The sequence below is a fragment of the Cyclopterus lumpus genome, chromosome 15, assembly GCF_009769545.1.
Source record: "Cyclopterus lumpus isolate fCycLum1 chromosome 15, fCycLum1.pri, whole genome shotgun sequence".
Taxonomy (NCBI): Eukaryota; Metazoa; Chordata; class Actinopteri; order Perciformes; family Cyclopteridae; genus Cyclopterus; species Cyclopterus lumpus.
The window spans coordinates 830,287-847,585 of NC_046980.1; the positions used below are offsets into that span (position 1 = coordinate 830,287).

A 17,299-nucleotide genomic window follows, 5' to 3' on the forward strand; every position below is an offset into this window, starting at 1 on the left:
CTCATTTCTGCAAACATGGCCAAGTTGATTAACGGACTTAATCCATGACCCAGAGTTCAGATCAGGAAGAAGAAGCAGAGTTGTAGTCTTCCACCCTTCTCTGCACTTCCATTGGAGCAGTTACCCACCCTTAACCTTAACTCTATAGAGACTGTGTCTGTCCACGGCCACTTAAATTAATTAAATCAAGAGTAACCAGAAGAGGAGTCATACAAAATAACCTCATACAGGTTAACATCACTACTGCAACAGTGCAACAAAACAGGATAATTAAATGTGGACTCCTAAATATTAGATCTCTGTCATCTAAAGCTGTATTAGTAAATGATTTAATATCAGACAATCACATTGATTTATTGTGTCTTACTGAAACCTGGCTGAGCCATGAAGAATATGTCAGCCTAAATGAATCAACTCCTCCAAGTCATATTAATACTCACATTCCTCGAGGCACCGGCTGAGGAGGTGGAGTAGCAGCCATCTTTGACTCAAGCCTATTAATGAATCCTAAACCTAAACTAAACTACAACTCATTTGAAAGCCTTGTTCTTAGTCTTTCACATCCAACCTGGAAAACATTACAGCCAATTCTATTTGTTATACTGTACCGGCCACCAGGTCCATATTCAGAATTTATATCTGAATGTTCAGAGTTTCTATCAAGTTTAGTCCTTAAAACTGATACGGTTATTATTGTAGGAGATTTTAATATTCATGTGGATATTGATAATGATTGCCTTAGTACTGCATTTATCTCATTGTTGGACTCGATTGGCTTCTGTCAGAGAGTACAGAAACCCACTCACTGCTTTGGCCACACCCTCCACCTTGTTCTTACATATGGCATTGACATTGAGCATTTGGAGGTCTTCCCACAGAACCCTCTTCTGTCAGACCATTACCTCATAACTTTTGAGTTTATACTCCCGGAGTATACACCGTTAGTCAAAAGTTTCTACACCAGATGTCTAACTGACAGTGCTGTAGCTACATTTAAAGAAGCGATTCCTTCTGCATTTGATTCAATACCACGTCTCAATGTGACGGAGGACTCCTGTGCTAACTTTAGTCCGTCCCAGATTGATCATCTTGTCGATAGTGCTACAGGCTCACTGAGAATGACACTAGACTCGATAGCCCCACTGAAGAAGAAGACAGTGAGGCAAAGGAGGTTTGCTCCCTGGTATAACCCTCAGACCCGCGACCTAAAGCAAACTTCACGAAAGCTTTAAAGCATATGGCGTTCCACCAATCTGGAAGAATCACTCTTAGTTTGGAGAGATAGTCTTAAAACATATAAAAAGGCTCTCCGTAATGCCAGAGCAGCCTATTACTCATCAGTAATAGAGAAAAATAAGAACAACCCCAGGGTCCTCTTTAGCACTGTAGCCAGGCTGACAGAGTCACAACTCTGTGGAGCCGTGTATTCCTATAGACCTCAGTAGTAATGACTTCATGAACTTCTTCAATGAAAAGATTTGAACTATTAGAGGCAAGATTGATGATCTCTTGCCCTCAACTACTGCCGATCTGTCATCAAGAGGAGTGGCCTTGGAAACGGCTGTATGCCCTGGTGTATATTTGGATAGCTTTTCTCCCATTAACCTAGACCAATTGTCCTCAACGGTTTCTACTTCTAAACCGTCTACCTGTCTCTTAGACCCCATCCCAACGAGGCTGCTTAAAGACGTGTTGCCTTTAATTGGCACCTCTCTGCTGGATATTGTTAATGTGTCTTTGCTAACAGGCCATGTACCACATTCCTTCAAAGTAGCTGTAATTAAACCTCTCCTGAAGAAGACCACTCTTAATCCAGAGGTGTTGGCTAACTACAGACCGATCTCTAACCTTCCCTTCCTCTCTAAGATCCTTGAGAAAGTAGTCGCTAATCAGTTGTGTGACTTTCTACATCAGAATAGTTTATTTGAGGAGTTTCAGTCAGGATTTAGAAAACAGCACAGAGACAGACCTCCTAATGCACCAGATAAAGGACTCATCTCTGTACTGGTCTTGTTAGACCTTAGTGCTGATAAAGGACTCATCTCTGTACTGGTCTTGTTAGACCTTAGTGCTGATAAAGGACTCATCTCTGTACTGGTTTTGTTAGACCTTAGTGCTGATAAAGGACTCATCTCTGTACTGGTCTTGTTAGACCTTAGTGCTGATAAAGGACTCATCTCTGTACTGGTCTTATTAGACCTTAGTGCTGATAAAGGACTCATCTCTGTACTGGTCTTGTTAGACCTTAGTGCTGATAAAGGACTCATCTCTGTACTGGTCTTGTTAGACCTTAGTGCTGATAAAGGACTCATCTCTGTACTGGTCTTGTTAGACCTTAGTGCTGATAAAGGACTCATCTCTGTACTGGTCTTGTTAGACCTTAGTGCTGATAAAGGACTCATCTCTGTACTGGTCTTGTTAGACCTTAGTGCTGATAAAGGACTCATCTCTGTACTGGTCTTATTAGACCTTAGTGCTGATAAAGGACTCATCTCTGTACTGGTCTTGTTAGACCTTAGTGCTGATAAAGGACTCATCTCCGTACTGGTCTTGTTAGACCTTAGTGCTGATAAAGGACTCATCTCTGTACTGGTCTTGTTAGACCTTAGTGCTGATAAAGGACTCATCTCTGTACTGGTCTTGTTAGACCTTAGTGCTGATAAAGGACTCATCTCCGTACTGGTATTATTAGACCTTAGTGCTGATAAAGGACTCATCTCTGTACTGGTCTTGTTAGACCTTAGTGCTGATAAAGGACTCATCTCTGTACTGGTATTATTAGACCTTAGTGCTGCGTTCGACACCATTGATCATGACATCCTATTACAGAGACTGGATCAGTCGATTGGCATTTCAGGTACCGCACTAAGTTGGTTTAAATCCTATTTATCAGATCGATCCCAATTTGTATTTGTAAACGATGAAGCCTCAATGACCACCAACGTTAATCACGGAGTTCCACAAGGTTCTGTGCTTGGACCAATTTTATTTACCTTATATATGCTTCCTTTGGGCAATATTATCAGGAAACACTGCATAAACTTTCATTGCTATGCAGATGATACTCAATTATATCCATGGATCAAACCAGAGGAGACCAACCAGCTCGCTAAAATTCAAGAATGTCTTAAAGACATAAAAACATGGATGACCTCCAACTTCCTGATGTTAAACTCAGACAAAACTGAAGTTATTTTACTGGGCCCTGAACACCTCAGAGATCAATTATCTGGTGATGTGGTTTCTGTAGATGGCATTTCCCTGGCATCCAACACCACTGTAAAGAATCTCTGCGTTATCTTTGACCGAGACTTGTCCTTTAACTCCACGTTAAGCAAATCTCAAGGATTGCATTTTTTCATCTACGTAACATTTCAAAAATCAGGCACATCTTGTCTCAAAAAGATGCAGAAAAGCTGGTTCACGCGTTTGTTACTTCCAGACTAGATTACTGCAACTCCTTATTATCAGGCTGCTCTAATAAGTCTCTTAAATCCCTCCAGTTGATCCAGAATGCTGCAGCTCGTGTACTCACAAAAACTAAGAAAAGAGATCACATGACTCCTGTATTAGTTGCTCTGCACTGGCTCCCTGTAAAATCAAGAATCACATTTAAAATTCTTTTCCTCACCTACAAAGCCTTGATTGGTGATGCACCATCATATCTTAAGGAGCTTGTAGTACCATATTGCCCCACTAGAGAGCTGCTCACTAAATGCGGGGCTACTTGTGGTTCCTAGAGTCCTAAAAAGTAGGATGGGAGCAAGAGCCTTCAGTTATCAAGCTCCTCTTTTATGGAACCAGCTTCCACTTTCAGTCCTGGAGGCAGACACAGTCACCTCATTCAAGAATAGACTTAAGACTTTCCTCTTTAATAGTGCTTATAGTTAGGGCTGAATCAGGTTTGCCCTGGTCCAGCCCCTTGATATGCTGCTATAGGCTTATAGGCTGCTGGGGGATGTTTTAGGATACACTGAGCACCTATCTCCTCTTCTCTCTCTCCTTATGGATGAATTTACATCTCTCCATTGCACCTTATTAACTCTGCTTCCTCCCCGGAGTCGTTATGACTTCACGTCTCATAGGGTCCATTGGACCTGGAGGTGTCTGATGCCTGGTGAACCGGCCTCCCATTGGCCCTGCTGATGCCCCGCCCCCTCCTCTCTACCTCCTTCTGTTTCATGGATTGGAGTTCCATTCATACATTGTCATATTCATGTAATGTGTTTATGTAACTCTGTAACTCTGTTCATCTGGTCACATGACATCTATTCATCTGTCCATCCGGGGAGAGGGATCCTCCTCTGTTGCTCTCCTGAAGGTTTCTTCACTTTTTTCCCTGAAAGATTATTTTTGGGAGTTTTTCCTGATCCGATGTGAGGTCAAAGGTCAGGGATGTCGTATGTGTACAGATTGTAAAGACCTCTGAGGGGAATTTGTAATTTGTGATATTGGGCTATACAAAATAAACTGAATTGAATTGAATTGGTCCTGAACACCCTCGATGGACTGGCGGCCTGTCCAGGGTGTCCCCTGCCTTCGCCCTATGTCAGCTGGGATAGGCTCCAGCGCCCCCGCGACCCTAATGAGGATAAGCGGTATTGAAAATGGATGGATGGATGGATGGTCCTGAACACTACCAAGACCAAGAAAGTCATAGTGGACTTCAGGAGATCCAGGAAGACCACACCCTCTCCACTCTACATAAGTGGGGAGGAGGTGGAGAGGGTGGACAGCATCAAATTCCTGGGACTCCACATTACCAAAGACCTCACTTGGGCCCTGAACACATCACACTTGGTGAAGAAAGCCCAGCAGAGGCTCTTCTTCCTGAGGACGCTGAAACAAGCTGGCCTGCCCCCTGAACTTCTGGTTAACTTCTACAGAAGTGTGATAGAAAGCATCAACAGCCAGTGCTTTACTGTGTGATACTCCAGCTGCACAGCAGAGAACAGGAGGGACCTGGCCCGGGTTGTTAGAACCGCACAGAGGATTGTGGGAGTGACCCTCCCTGACCTGGTATGCGGGCCGCCTCCAGAAGAAAGCCAGAAACATCTACACAGACATTACACACCCGGGGCACTCTCTGTTTGTTCCACTGGCATCAGGAAGAGGACTCAGGACTATTAAAACCCGGACTAACAGGCTGAGGAGCAGCTTTTTCCTCAGAGCGGTTTCCTCCATCACCCCCCCCACCCCCACCCAGCGCTGCGGGGGGACACAAATAGACAATAACACTTTTTCACTTTTAAGCCATTGTTGCCTGTGTTTTATGTTTTATTTATTTTTAAAATGTCTTGTTTTTAAATCAGAATGTCCTGTCTTAAATGTTTTTCTACATGTTTGTACCTGTTACTGCTGTACTGACTGAGTGGCCAACTTAGTTTCGTTGTATGTTTTTTAAAATGACAGTAAACATCCTTACCGTACCTTACGTGGAACAAATTTGATGTCGATCTGATTTACCTACTAAGAGAAGCAAGCCAAAGTATAGAACATTTTACTTCCTGTTACCAGTAGGTGGCGCTACGACTATAATTACAAAGTAAACTGTACATGTCTTCAGGCCTGGAGTCTCATCAGACATGTGGAATCTGGGATGGGTCTGATGATGTGGAGTCGAGTTACATTATCAAGGTTTATTCGATCACGAATGAAGGATCAAACTAGATTTAACGAACTCCCTCAGAGCGTCGAAAGGAGAAATAAGGACAAAATACAAATGTCCGACTTCCGGTACGGTTTAGAGAATGGTGCCAAGAGACATTTATTTATGTGTCCTCGTGATACATGTACCTACCAAATTACATACATGTAGGGGGGCGCTATTTCGCTGTTTTTTAACGACCAAGCCAAAACAACATTCATTATTTATTTCCATTACCCATGACATGTGTGTCATTAGTTTTTGGGCAACCCAAGCCACTAAACAATCAGCTTAATTGTACGTGGCAATATTCATGACGATGCATGAGCAGTGTGTTATGGCTTTCAACCAAATTTGAGGTCAATCTGGTCAAATGGCTAAGAGTAATACATCAAAGTATAAAACGTGTAATTTCCTTTTGCCAGTAGGTGGCGATATTACAATGTGAACATTTCTTCATATAAATGTGCTGAGGCCTGAACCAGCATTATGCATGACACATATTGGGCGGATTGAATGATGTAACTTGGAGTTACAACAACTTTCTCTAACATAGCGAACCACATGAAATGGAGTCCACGCTGCGTCAAGGCCGTTCAACGAAAACTCACCATTTTGATAACTTTTCATCAGAAAGGTGTAAAGACCGTCCTAACTACATTTGAAGTTGATCGCATACATTCTGTAGGAGAAGTTCGTTAAAGTGCACAGGCAAAATAATGAGAAATTCTACCAAAAAGCCCCAAATTGCCGAATTACTGTAGTGCCCCTAGTGGTTGAATGACATAAACATGTTGGAGTATGTTACAGGATTCGTTGTGCACATATGTTGCAAATTAGGTGATCCTAGGCCAGGGGTCGGCTCTTTAGCCCCTCTGTTGTGGCTCCCTGAGGCTTTGACAAGAAAAGAATATATATATATATATATATATATATATATATATATATATATACTGTATATACTGTATATATATATATATATATATATATATATATATATATATATATATATATATATCTATATTTATTTAGTATTCATTTATGTTTTGCCCAGTGGATAATCATTCAAAGGGAACAACTCTTATCTTTGAGTTTGAGCTATTACTGTGTCACTGAAAATGTAATATTAGTTTAACTAAAATGTGCACCACATCCTGTTACGTCGCTTAGTGTCGTTCCCTGCAGGTGGCTCATCGTGATATGCAGAGCCTCGCCTTAGTTAAACTGTCAATGGATAAATTAAAGAAGTCAGGGAGAAAAATAGAGTTTCATTCTGCTTGGACGATGCTGGCTTACCTGTATGATTGATATGTGACAGGAATATCAAACATGTAATGTTGAACGACTCTTTTACTGAACGGCATCAAGCGAAGACGAGCGATGTCTCCCCTGCTGTAGCAAACAGAGCCAAAAACATCGACTTTCATGAAGTCTCCAATCATATATAGTTGTCTGATTAATAATTAAAGTGTATTTCCTCCTCTTCATAAGAGTTTTGTTATAACTGGTAAAATAGCAATACAATGTCAACCATTGTCTTTATTCTGGTTCTATAATTTCATAAATACAATAAACTATAGTTTTTGTATATAATAAGACTATATATATAATACTTTATAAGCTGTGATATCAAATAAATAGATTTTATTTGGTGGAAAATAGGAAAGGTTGCGGACCCCAAATAGTTTAAAAGTTATGTATATTGATGTACAAGCCACGCCCCTTAGAGGTTCATTGGTCCATATCTTAAAAATGCAATGAGATATCAACGTTTGATAAGTTGTGATGCCATTGAGCCAATAAATGTTGTAGCAATCAGAACGAGTGTGCAGCATAAGTTCCTAAAAGTTTGTTTTTCACAGTTTTGGAGATCAGATGGAACTCTACATGTGTGTTGAATTTCAAGTCATACGGGGCGAAGGGTCTACCTCTAGGGGGCGCTATAGAGACACTCTTTTCAACCCAAGTGCGAGACCCCTAAAATATCACATTTTACACCAGTCCTGATATGCATGTCAACTTTGGTGAGTTTTATGATATGATAAAGGTAATATTCCCACATTTAAGAATGATAATGCTTACATAACATGTACTTTATTATATTGAACCTACTGTGAACACAGTTCCTAAACAAACTGATATAAAACAAATCAAATAAATATCTAATCTGATATATCTGCACAATATATCTGCACTTATTGTAAGTCGCTTTGGATAAAAGCGTCAGCTAAATGACATGAAATGTAATGTAATGTAATGTAATGTAATGTAATGTAATATAAAGTAATGTAATGTAATGTAATGTAATGTAATGTAATATAAAGTAATGTAATGTAATGTAATGTAATGTAATGCAATGTAATGACATGTAATGTACTGTAATGTAATGTAATATAAAGTAATGTAATATAAAGTAATGTAATGTAATGTAATGCAATGCAATGTAATATAAAGTAATGTAATATAAAGTAATGTAATGTAATGTAATGTAATGTAATGTAATATAAAGTAATGTAATGTAATGTAATATAAAGTAATGTAATGTAATATAAAGTAATGTAATGTAATGTAATGTAATATAAAGTAATGTAATGTAATGTAATGTAATATAAAGTAATGTAATGTAATGTAATGTAATGCAATGTAATGCAATGTAATGTAATGTAATATAAAGTAATGTAATGTAATGTAATGTAATGTAATGCAATGTAATGTAATATAAAGTAATGTAAAGTAATGTAATGTAATATAAAGTAATGTAATGTAATGTAATATAAAGTAATGTAATGTAATGTAATATAAAGTAATGTAATGTAATGTAATGCAATGTAATGCAATGTAATGTAATGTAATATAAAGTAATGTAATGTAATGTAATATAAAGTAATGTAATGTAATGCAATGTAATGACATGTAATGTACTGTAATGTAATGTAATATAAAGTAATGTAATATAAAGTAATGTAATGTAATGTAATGTACTGTAATGTAATGTAATGTAATGTAATGTAATGTAATATAATGTAATGTAAAGTAATGTAATGTAATATAAAGTAATGTAATGTAATGTAATATAAAGTAATGTAATGTAATGTAATGCAATGTAATGTAATGTAATGTAATGTAATGTAATATAAAGTAATGTAATGTAATGTAATGTAATATAAAGTAATGTAATATAAAGTAATGTAATGTAATGTAATGTAATGTAATATAATGTAATGTAATGTAATGTAATGTAATGTAAAGTAATGTAATGTAATGTAATGACATGTAATGTACTGTAATGTAATGTAATATAAAGTAATGTAATGTAATGTAATGTAATATAAAGTAATGTAATGTAATGTAATGTAATGTAATATAATGTAATGTAAAGTAATGTAATGTAATATAAAGTAATGTAATGTAATGTAATATAATGTAATGACATGTAATGACATGTAATGTACTGTAATGTAATATAATGTAATGTAATGCAATGTAATGTAATGTAATGTAATGTAATGTAATATAATGTAATGTAATGTAATGTAATGTAATATAAAGTAATGTAATGTAATGACATGTAATGACATGTAATGTACTGTAATGTAATATAATGTAATGTAATGCAATGTAATGTAATGTAATGTAATGTAATGTAATATAATGTAATGTAATGTAATGTAATGTAATATAAAGTAATGTAATGTAATGACATGTAATGACATGTAATGTACTGTAATGTAATGTAATATAAAGTAATGTAATATAAAGTAATGTAATGTAATGTAATGCAATGTAATGTAATATAAAGTAATGTAATATAAAGTAATGTAATGTAATATAATGTAAAGTAATGTAATGTAATATAATGTAATGTAAAGTAATGTAATGTAATGTAATATAAAGTAATGTAATATAAAGTAATGTAATGTAATATAATGTAAAGTAATGTAATGTAATATAATGTAATGTAAAGTAATGTAATAAGGAACATAATTCTGATCTGCTCAGTTCATTTGGCTGATTCAATGATATTTAGCTAATATATTATATATTAAACAAAATGAATATAGTTTGCCATTAAAGCCCAATGTGACATATATGTAACATTTCAGATATTTGACACTATTTTGAAAACATCAAAGTGTTCCATGTGTTCTCTTTAATCTGTTTTATGTCCCATCATTTCCCTTGTAGGAGAAACGCGTCCGGGTTCTTATGTTCATATGTAAAATAAAGTCCTGAGAGTCACCTGCCTCTATAAGCCCCGCCCCCCTCCTCCTTATATACTCCGGACTCGAGGCAGCACTCACACACCAGCAGCCATGGATGACATCCCCAAGATGGTCGGAGACAAAGTGGGTGAGTACCATGAGAGGAATTATGAATTATGAATTATGACTTGTATAGCGTGTCTTTTATCTAACATGCACACGTTTGTTTTCAATCTGAGTCGAAGGTTAAACCAAAATAATCATAATAATAAATAGTGAGAATATATGGATTATTATGTGCAACAATTGTGTTTTTCATTTAAAATGAATATAACTGAGAAAGTTCCAGAGTTTATGATCGGAGGAGCTTTGTTGGTTACCTCACATATGTGTCAGAGCCTAACAGATGTTTGTTCCTGCAGAGGACTTGGTGGAGGACACCATGAACAAGGTCCTGAGTAAAGAGGGGCAGAAGGTGGAGCAGGAAGGGGTGGAGACGGTGATGTCGGTGGTCGGAGGGAAGGACGACCCGAAGAAGGGAGGAGGTGAGTCATCGGTCTGATGGCCCGGGTTGGCTCGGGTTGGCCCGGGTTGGCTCGGGTTGGCCCGGGTTGGCCCGGGTTGGCTCGGGTTGGCCCGGGTTGGCTCGGGTTGGCCCGGGTTGGCCCGTGTTGGCCCGGGTTGGCCCGGGTTGGCTCGGGTTGGCCCGTGTTGGCCCGTGTTGGCCCGTGTTGGCTCGGGTTGGCCCGGGTTAATATTCTCTTGTCTTTCTCTCACTTTTGTCTCAGGGTTCAATATCAAGAACGCCATCGGCGGCCTCTTTAAATAGAGACCCTGCAGACCACATCCTGAACCAGATCCAGTCCTCCACACCTCCGCCTGCTGACTGCTGGAGAACCAACGCTTTCAATGTTTACGAAGGATTTGAAATTAAATGATTAAATAAAGCTCTTAAACTAAATGTTTGTGTTTTCTTTACTGGTTTTACACCATGAGACTGTGATGTGTTGACACTTTACTGAAGCTGCTTGTTACATAGAAACATGAATACATAACTATTCATGAATCACAGCTGGAGCCTGCTCACCTGATTGGTCGCCTGATCCAGACGCTTGTGTTTGATCTTCTGTCTCAACATCAGCGAATATAATAATATATAATATACAATAAACCAAATCCTGTAAGTACAGATGAGAGGTACAGGAAGCTCTGATTAAAGATGGAACATGAAAACACGGATCAGAGGAATGAAAGATGATCATATCTAGTATATATATATATATATATATATATATATATATATATATATATATATATATATATATATATAAACATAGTGAAGTGCAATGAGAAGGTTCTGACAGCCGGAGCCACATTACACATCATAATATGCGTTTAGGGAACACAAAGTACCTGAAACAGGACCAGTACTACTGACACCGTGTACAAATACTCTGTTACGACTCAACACTTTACTTCACGACCGCCGTCAAAATAAAAGTACTCTCTTATACATCTTTGTGTTTTTAATGGTTTAACATAATCTATAACAATACATCATCATTTAGTACTTCATTAATAATCTGAAGCTGGAAAGGAACTATTGAATTAATGAAGTTAAAAGTACAATATTTCCCTGTAAAGTCAAGTAACGAAGGTCCCACTTGTACTAGAAGGTGAGTAAATGTACTTTAGTGCTTCATTCTGACTCAGGATCAGTTGAAAGCAGAGCGGGAGGAACCGAAGGAACCGGAGGAACCGGAGGAACCGGAGGAACCGGAGGAACCGGTCTGCAGACGTAAACCAATGCAGAGGGACACCTGAGAGGGGCGTCGCCCAAAAACAACGAGCTTCAATCTCACCGGCATGAGGACACACTGAAGTCTCTAAACCTCCGAGAGAAGGAGAGAAGGACAGACAGGCAGAGAGAGACAGACAGACAGGCAGACAGACAGGCAGACAGACAGACAGGCAGAGAGAGACAGACAGACAGGCAGACAGACAGGCAGACAGACAGACAGACAGGCAGACAGAGACAGACAGACACAGACAGACAGGCAGACAGACAGACAGACAGACAGACAGAGACAGACAGACACAGACAGACAGGCAGACAGACAGACAGGCAGACAGACAGACAGGCAGACAGACAGACAGACAGGCAGACAGACAGACAGCCATGGCTTCTAAATGGATTGCAGAAAAAGTGGGTGAGTAGAGAAAATGTTGTCGGTTTCCTGTGAAAACGCTTCCTCAGCATCGTATTCGTGATGACGTCATAACAGACGTTCAGACGCAGTTCATCTATAACACGTGTAACAAGCTAATTAATAATACAATCGATGTCACGTATCATAATGACGGGTTTTATTTTTATTCATGGGTCGATACGAGTAAATCAACAGGAGCTGGTGCTCCTTCTACCTCCACCTCTCTCCACACATGGAGACAGGTGGAGGTTCACCTGTCTCCATGTGTGGAGACAGGTGGAGGTTCACCTGTTTCCACACATGGAGACAGGTGGAGGTTCACCTGTTTCCACACATGGAGACAGGTGGAGGTTCACCTCTCTCCACACATGGAGACAGGTGGAGGTTCACCTGTTTCCACACATGGAGACAGGTGGAGGTTCACCTCTCTCCACACATGGAGACAGGTGGAGGTTCACCTGTTTCCACACATGGAGACAGGTGGAGGTTCACCTGTTTCCACACATGGAGACAGGTGGAGGTTCACCTCTCTCCATGTGTGGAGACAGGTGGAGGTTCACCTGTCTCCACACATGGAGACAGGTGAACCTCCACCTGTCTCCACACATGGAGACAGGTGAACCTCCACCTGTCTCCACACATGGAGACAGGTGGAGGTTCACCTGTCAGCATTCCTGTCAAATTAGCCTGAAGCGCCGCCCAAAGCGAACTGGAGGTATGACGGAAAATACATCAAGAATTAAAGCTGCAGCGATGTGCAGGTCCTCGTTCCTCCACGTCGGGGTTCTGGCTCACGGGCCAAAGGTCATACAACTACATTCAACACAGTGTGTGTGTGCTAAGTTTGAGTGTTTTGAGCATGTTTAGCCCCCAAAAACAGGTTTGTCTTCATGGCAAAGAGTGCGTTTCCATGGTAACAGCCTTTCACGAAACAACAAGATGTTGCTTAGTTTGAATCATTAAGTTTTTAGATTGTACTGAAGTCTGTCCGATGATTTACCAAAGAGCAGTTCATTGGACCAAAGTCACACAGAAACCAAGATGGCTGACTTCCGGTACGGTTTAGAGCATGGTCCCAAGAGACTTTATTTTCAGTTGACATGTGTTGCATATGCCTACCAAGTTTTATAAATGTAGGTCAAACGTAGCGCTGGGGCTGCTTGAATTAATATTTGTAGGGGGCGCTATCGAGCCGCATTGCCATTTTGAATCAATAACATCCTATCAGGGAACTTTAATATGTGTGCCAAGTTTAGTTGCATATCGAGCATGTTTAGTCCCTCCGTTGTTTACTTCAAAGAATGGGTTGCCGTGGCAACAGGTTTACACGAAACATAAAGTGTGCTGGCATCATGAAAGACATTCTGGGTGAGGGGCGTCGCCGGTCCAACGTGGAGACACTATATATCATACGTCTGTTTTCACCAAGCCGTCAGGTGGGTTTTGGGGTCTGGCAGGTACCCCCAATATGTACACACATAAAAAGCATAATAATAATAATAATAATACCCTCTCGGACTGACTTCGTCAGTCGCTCGGACCCTAATAATAATAATAATAATAATAATACCCCTAACAATTTCAATAGTAAAAATTCCTCTAAATACAAAAGGTTCCTCTCTACTGCGGCGGTACGAGGACCCTAATGAGGCCCACTGGGGTTTTTATCCATCTGGTTTTGGACTACATATTTTACTGGAGTGGATCTTCTGGACCTTCTTAGTCTGAATGTTCTGGATCGGTGGATCAATACGATGCGAGCTAAGATGAGCTGTGAGCTGCTGTTTGTTCTGCAGGAGACATGGTGGAGGACGCCGTGAAGAAGGCTCTCGGTATGGAGGACAAGGACGAGGAGAAGGACGAAGGAGGCGTCTTCTCAAAGATCTTCAACAGAGACGACGACGACGACGACAAGAAGAAGAAGAGGAAGAGCAGCGAAAAGGACGACGACGACGACAAGAAGGAAAGCTTCTTCTCGAAGATCTTCGACAGAGACGACGACGACAACAAGGAGAAAGACAGTAAATCGGGGTTCTCTGGTCTCTTCAGTGAGCTGGAGGGAGCTGCGTCTGCAGGAGATAACGGGGGAGGAGCTGAAGAAAGGGGAGGGGCCACATCAAGTGTACAAGTAAATGATGGAGGTACGTAATGTTCACTGCCACCGGATCAATTATCATGAATAATATGACTATTCCATAATAGTAAACAGTAAAACAGTCTAAATAAAGCTACTGTTGTGTAAATATTATATAGTATAAAATATCTATATATATATATCTATATCTATATATATCAACAGCCAGTCGCTGCGATTTAAAATAATTCAACCAGTTATTATTGTTTTGTGTTTCAGATTTGTTCGATGATCTGATGGATGTGGCCGAAGAAACAGCGAGAGAGAAATAAAACGACCTCCTGACCTCTGAGAAAAACCTGAAAAAGATGCTCTCAGAGACTGAAAATACATAATTATATATATATATATATGAATGTGAGGAATTTAAAATATATATATATATATATATATATATATATATATATATTGACTTCCTCACATTCACTGCTTGTTATTTCCCTTAAAGAACCACGTGGAGAACGTCTCATCTGTCGTCATCCAACACAAAATATCTCAATAAAGACTGTACTTGTTTATCTCTGTTCATGTTCAAATATGTTCGCTTTGTTTGTCAACAACTTTAAGGGATAGTTCAAGTTATATCTGGTTGGTTGAGACAGACTTTAATTTCTCATAAAATGTTGAACTATCCAACGAGTTAATAACTCTGGAAATTTACTTTGTGTTAAGCTGTTAATAAGCTGATTAAAAGCTGTTTATGAGTTTATTATGAGCTGATTAAAAGCTGATTATGAAATGTTTATGAACTGTTTATGAACTTTCTGTTGACTTTTACTTGCAAAAAACTCAAAATAATGCATTAAAAATGTTGAGTGATACCTGTGTTTTAAAAAAAAATCATCTGAAGCAATAAGTAAATAAACATGTAAAGTGGACAAAGGACAAAGGTCAAAGGTGTGTCAACAGGAAGTTGTGTTTAACCAGAGAGACTCCACTTCCTGTCTGACTGAAACAGTGATTCAGTGTTTGTTTTTTGATTTATTCTCTCTTTGACAAATAGCTACTGCAAAAGTTTAAATAAATAAAAATGAGTGTAGGGGACTAATAGAACCGAATTCACAGGGCCCCTTTAAGAGAAGGGGCGTAACCCTGGTGACCAGGGGGGTTAAAGAGCACCAGGAAGGGAATGTTGTTGATGGTTTTTGGATGGAAATAAATGGCCACCAGTTGCGGCCAAAGGGAATTCTTGCCTCTTCATTATTTCCACGCTCCTGATTGGTGACCCTGACCTCCTCTGGACGTTTCCAGGGAGAAGATGACGACGCATCGGTGTGGTTTGCTCCAACTGAAGCACAGTTCGCCCTCAGAGGGTGGTGAGCATCCTGGAGGCTCCTCCAGAGGGACAAGTACGATGTCTTGAAAGCCCATCTGTTGAAGACTTTCGGGCTTTCTGACCCTGAGCGGCCTCGGGGACAGCAAGCCGTCGGAGCTAATGGACACAATGTTAGCTCTGCTAGGAAGACACAAGCCAGACTTTCTGTATATGGAACTCTTTCTGCGGTCTTTCTGAGGTTATAGGGATGGTACATTTTTACCGTCGCTTTATTCATCGAGAAGCGCAATTGATGCGGCCCTGTACAAAGCCCTGAAGGGCAAGGCCATCAAGCAGGCCGTGGACTTGGCCGAAGAGAGGGATCTCTCTCCGGGCCAGGCTCCCGTGGGTCATGTTGGGGCTTAGAACAGCCCCCAAGGACGATCTGCAGTATGTGTTTGTTCGCCAGGACGGCCACCGGGGAACCTTTCAACCCCCCTACGTCGGGCCGCTTCGCGTTCTGGAGACCGCAGACAAAACCTGCAAGGTGGACATGGGCGGCCGGCTGGAATACGTGTGCCTGAAACCAGCGCATCTGGACCTGGACCTGGACCAGCCGGTAAGGTTGGCTGAACCTCCACAGCGTGGGCGGCCACCTCACGTCAAAACCCGGAGACACGGAGTCGGGCTGGTCGGTTGATTTGGGCCCCGAGACATTAAAGGTTTTTGGGGACTTTTTTGGGGACTGATCTCTAGAGGTGGTGAATTCTGGGGCAGTTATGTAGGGGACTAATAGGACTGAATTCAGGTGACAAGCAGGTTTAAAGGGCACCAGAAAGGGAATGTTGTTGATGGTTTTTTGGACGGAAATAAACAGCCACAAGTTGTGGCCAAAGAGAATACTGGCCTCTGCGGTATGTTCTCTGCTTTAGTCCCCGGTATGTTCTCTGGTATGTTCTCTGCTTTAGTCCCCGGTATGTTCTCTGCTTTAGTCCCCGGTACGTTCTCTGGTATGTTCTCTGCTTAAGTCCCCGTTATGTTCTCTGCTTTAGTCCCCGGTATGTTCTCTGCTTTAGTCCCCGGTATGTTCTCTGCTTTAGTCCCCGGTATGCTCTCTGCTTTAGTCCCCGGTATGTTCTCTGGTATGTTCTCTGCTTTAGTCTCCGGTATGCTCTCTGCTTTAGTCCCCGGTATGTTCTCTGGTATGTTCTCTGCTTTAGTCCCCGGTATGTTCTCTGCTTTAGTCCCCGGTATGCTCTCTGGTATGTTCTCTGCTTTAGTCTCCGGTATGCTCTCTGCTTTAGTCCCCGGTATGTTCTCTGGTATGCTCTCTGCTTTAGTCCCCGGTATGTTCTCTGGTATGTTCTCTGGTATGCTCTCTGCTTTAGTCCCCGGTATGTTCTCTGGTATGTTCTCTGGTATGTTCTCTGCTTTAGTCCCCGGTATGTTCTCTGCTTTAGTCCCCGGTATGCTCTCTGCTTTAGTCCCCGGTATGTTCTCTGCTTTAGTCCCAGCTGTCTGCTCACCTCATCCTGTTCTGTCTGTTCTTTGGTTCTCTTGGTTATACGTCTGTTAGACCCCGTTAGTGTCTCAGACTATTTGCTGTTTATTTTGGACTTTGTTGGAGCGATTTCATGAGTGTGATTATGTTGTTTTTTAGTTTTTTGTTGACTCCGAGCACCAGAGACCTGGTTCACGAGACCCAGTTCATCTTCAGGTGAACTGGTTCAACCAACAACCAGATCCTCTAAACCGCCTCACAGAGCTAGTTATCAAACGTCGAGACGGTCAAATAAAAGGGGGCGGGGCTTGTAGCATCTGACCAATCACAAACGAATGATGATCTGAATA

General features: G+C 40.5%; 1 protein-coding gene and 1 long non-coding RNA gene across 3 annotated transcripts; both read left to right on the forward strand.

Annotated features, from left to right (window-relative positions):
* Positions 1-9,936: 9,936 nt before the first annotated feature.
* LOC117744136 lies at positions 9,937-10,800 on the forward strand. Its single transcript, XR_004611170.1, has 3 exons — positions 9,937-9,997; positions 10,272-10,394; positions 10,638-10,800. It is a non-coding gene; the product is annotated as an uncharacterized LOC117744136 (long non-coding RNA).
* Positions 10,801-11,968: 1,168 nt separating this feature from the next.
* On the forward strand, positions 11,969-14,476 carry LOC117744137 (prostatic spermine-binding protein-like). Of its 2 annotated transcripts, none has more exons than XM_034552262.1 (3): positions 11,969-12,059; positions 13,856-14,200; positions 14,413-14,476. In XM_034552262.1, exons 1-3 carry the CDS (start codon positions 12,029-12,031, stop codon positions 14,463-14,465), a joined length of 429 nt encoding a protein of 142 aa, XP_034408153.1. In that variant the 5' UTR covers positions 11,969-12,028; the 3' UTR covers positions 14,466-14,476. The 2 variants fall into 2 exon arrangements, with proteins under 2 accessions (XP_034408153.1, XP_034408154.1); XM_034552263.1 differs by having other exon boundaries at positions 11,969-12,055.
* Positions 14,477-17,299: the final 2,823 nt, after the last annotated feature.

Coding starts and splice junctions, on each gene's coding strand:
- LOC117744137 (XM_034552262.1), top strand. CDS start 12,029: ATGGCTTCTAAATGGATTGCAGAAAAAGTGG. Junction 12,060..13,855: donor ATGGATTGCAGAAAAAGTGG/GTGAGTAGAGAA, acceptor TTTGTTCTGCAG/GAGACATGGTGGAGGACGCC. Junction 14,201..14,412: donor TGTACAAGTAAATGATGGAG/GTACGTAATGTT, acceptor TTTGTGTTTCAG/ATTTGTTCGATGATCTGATG.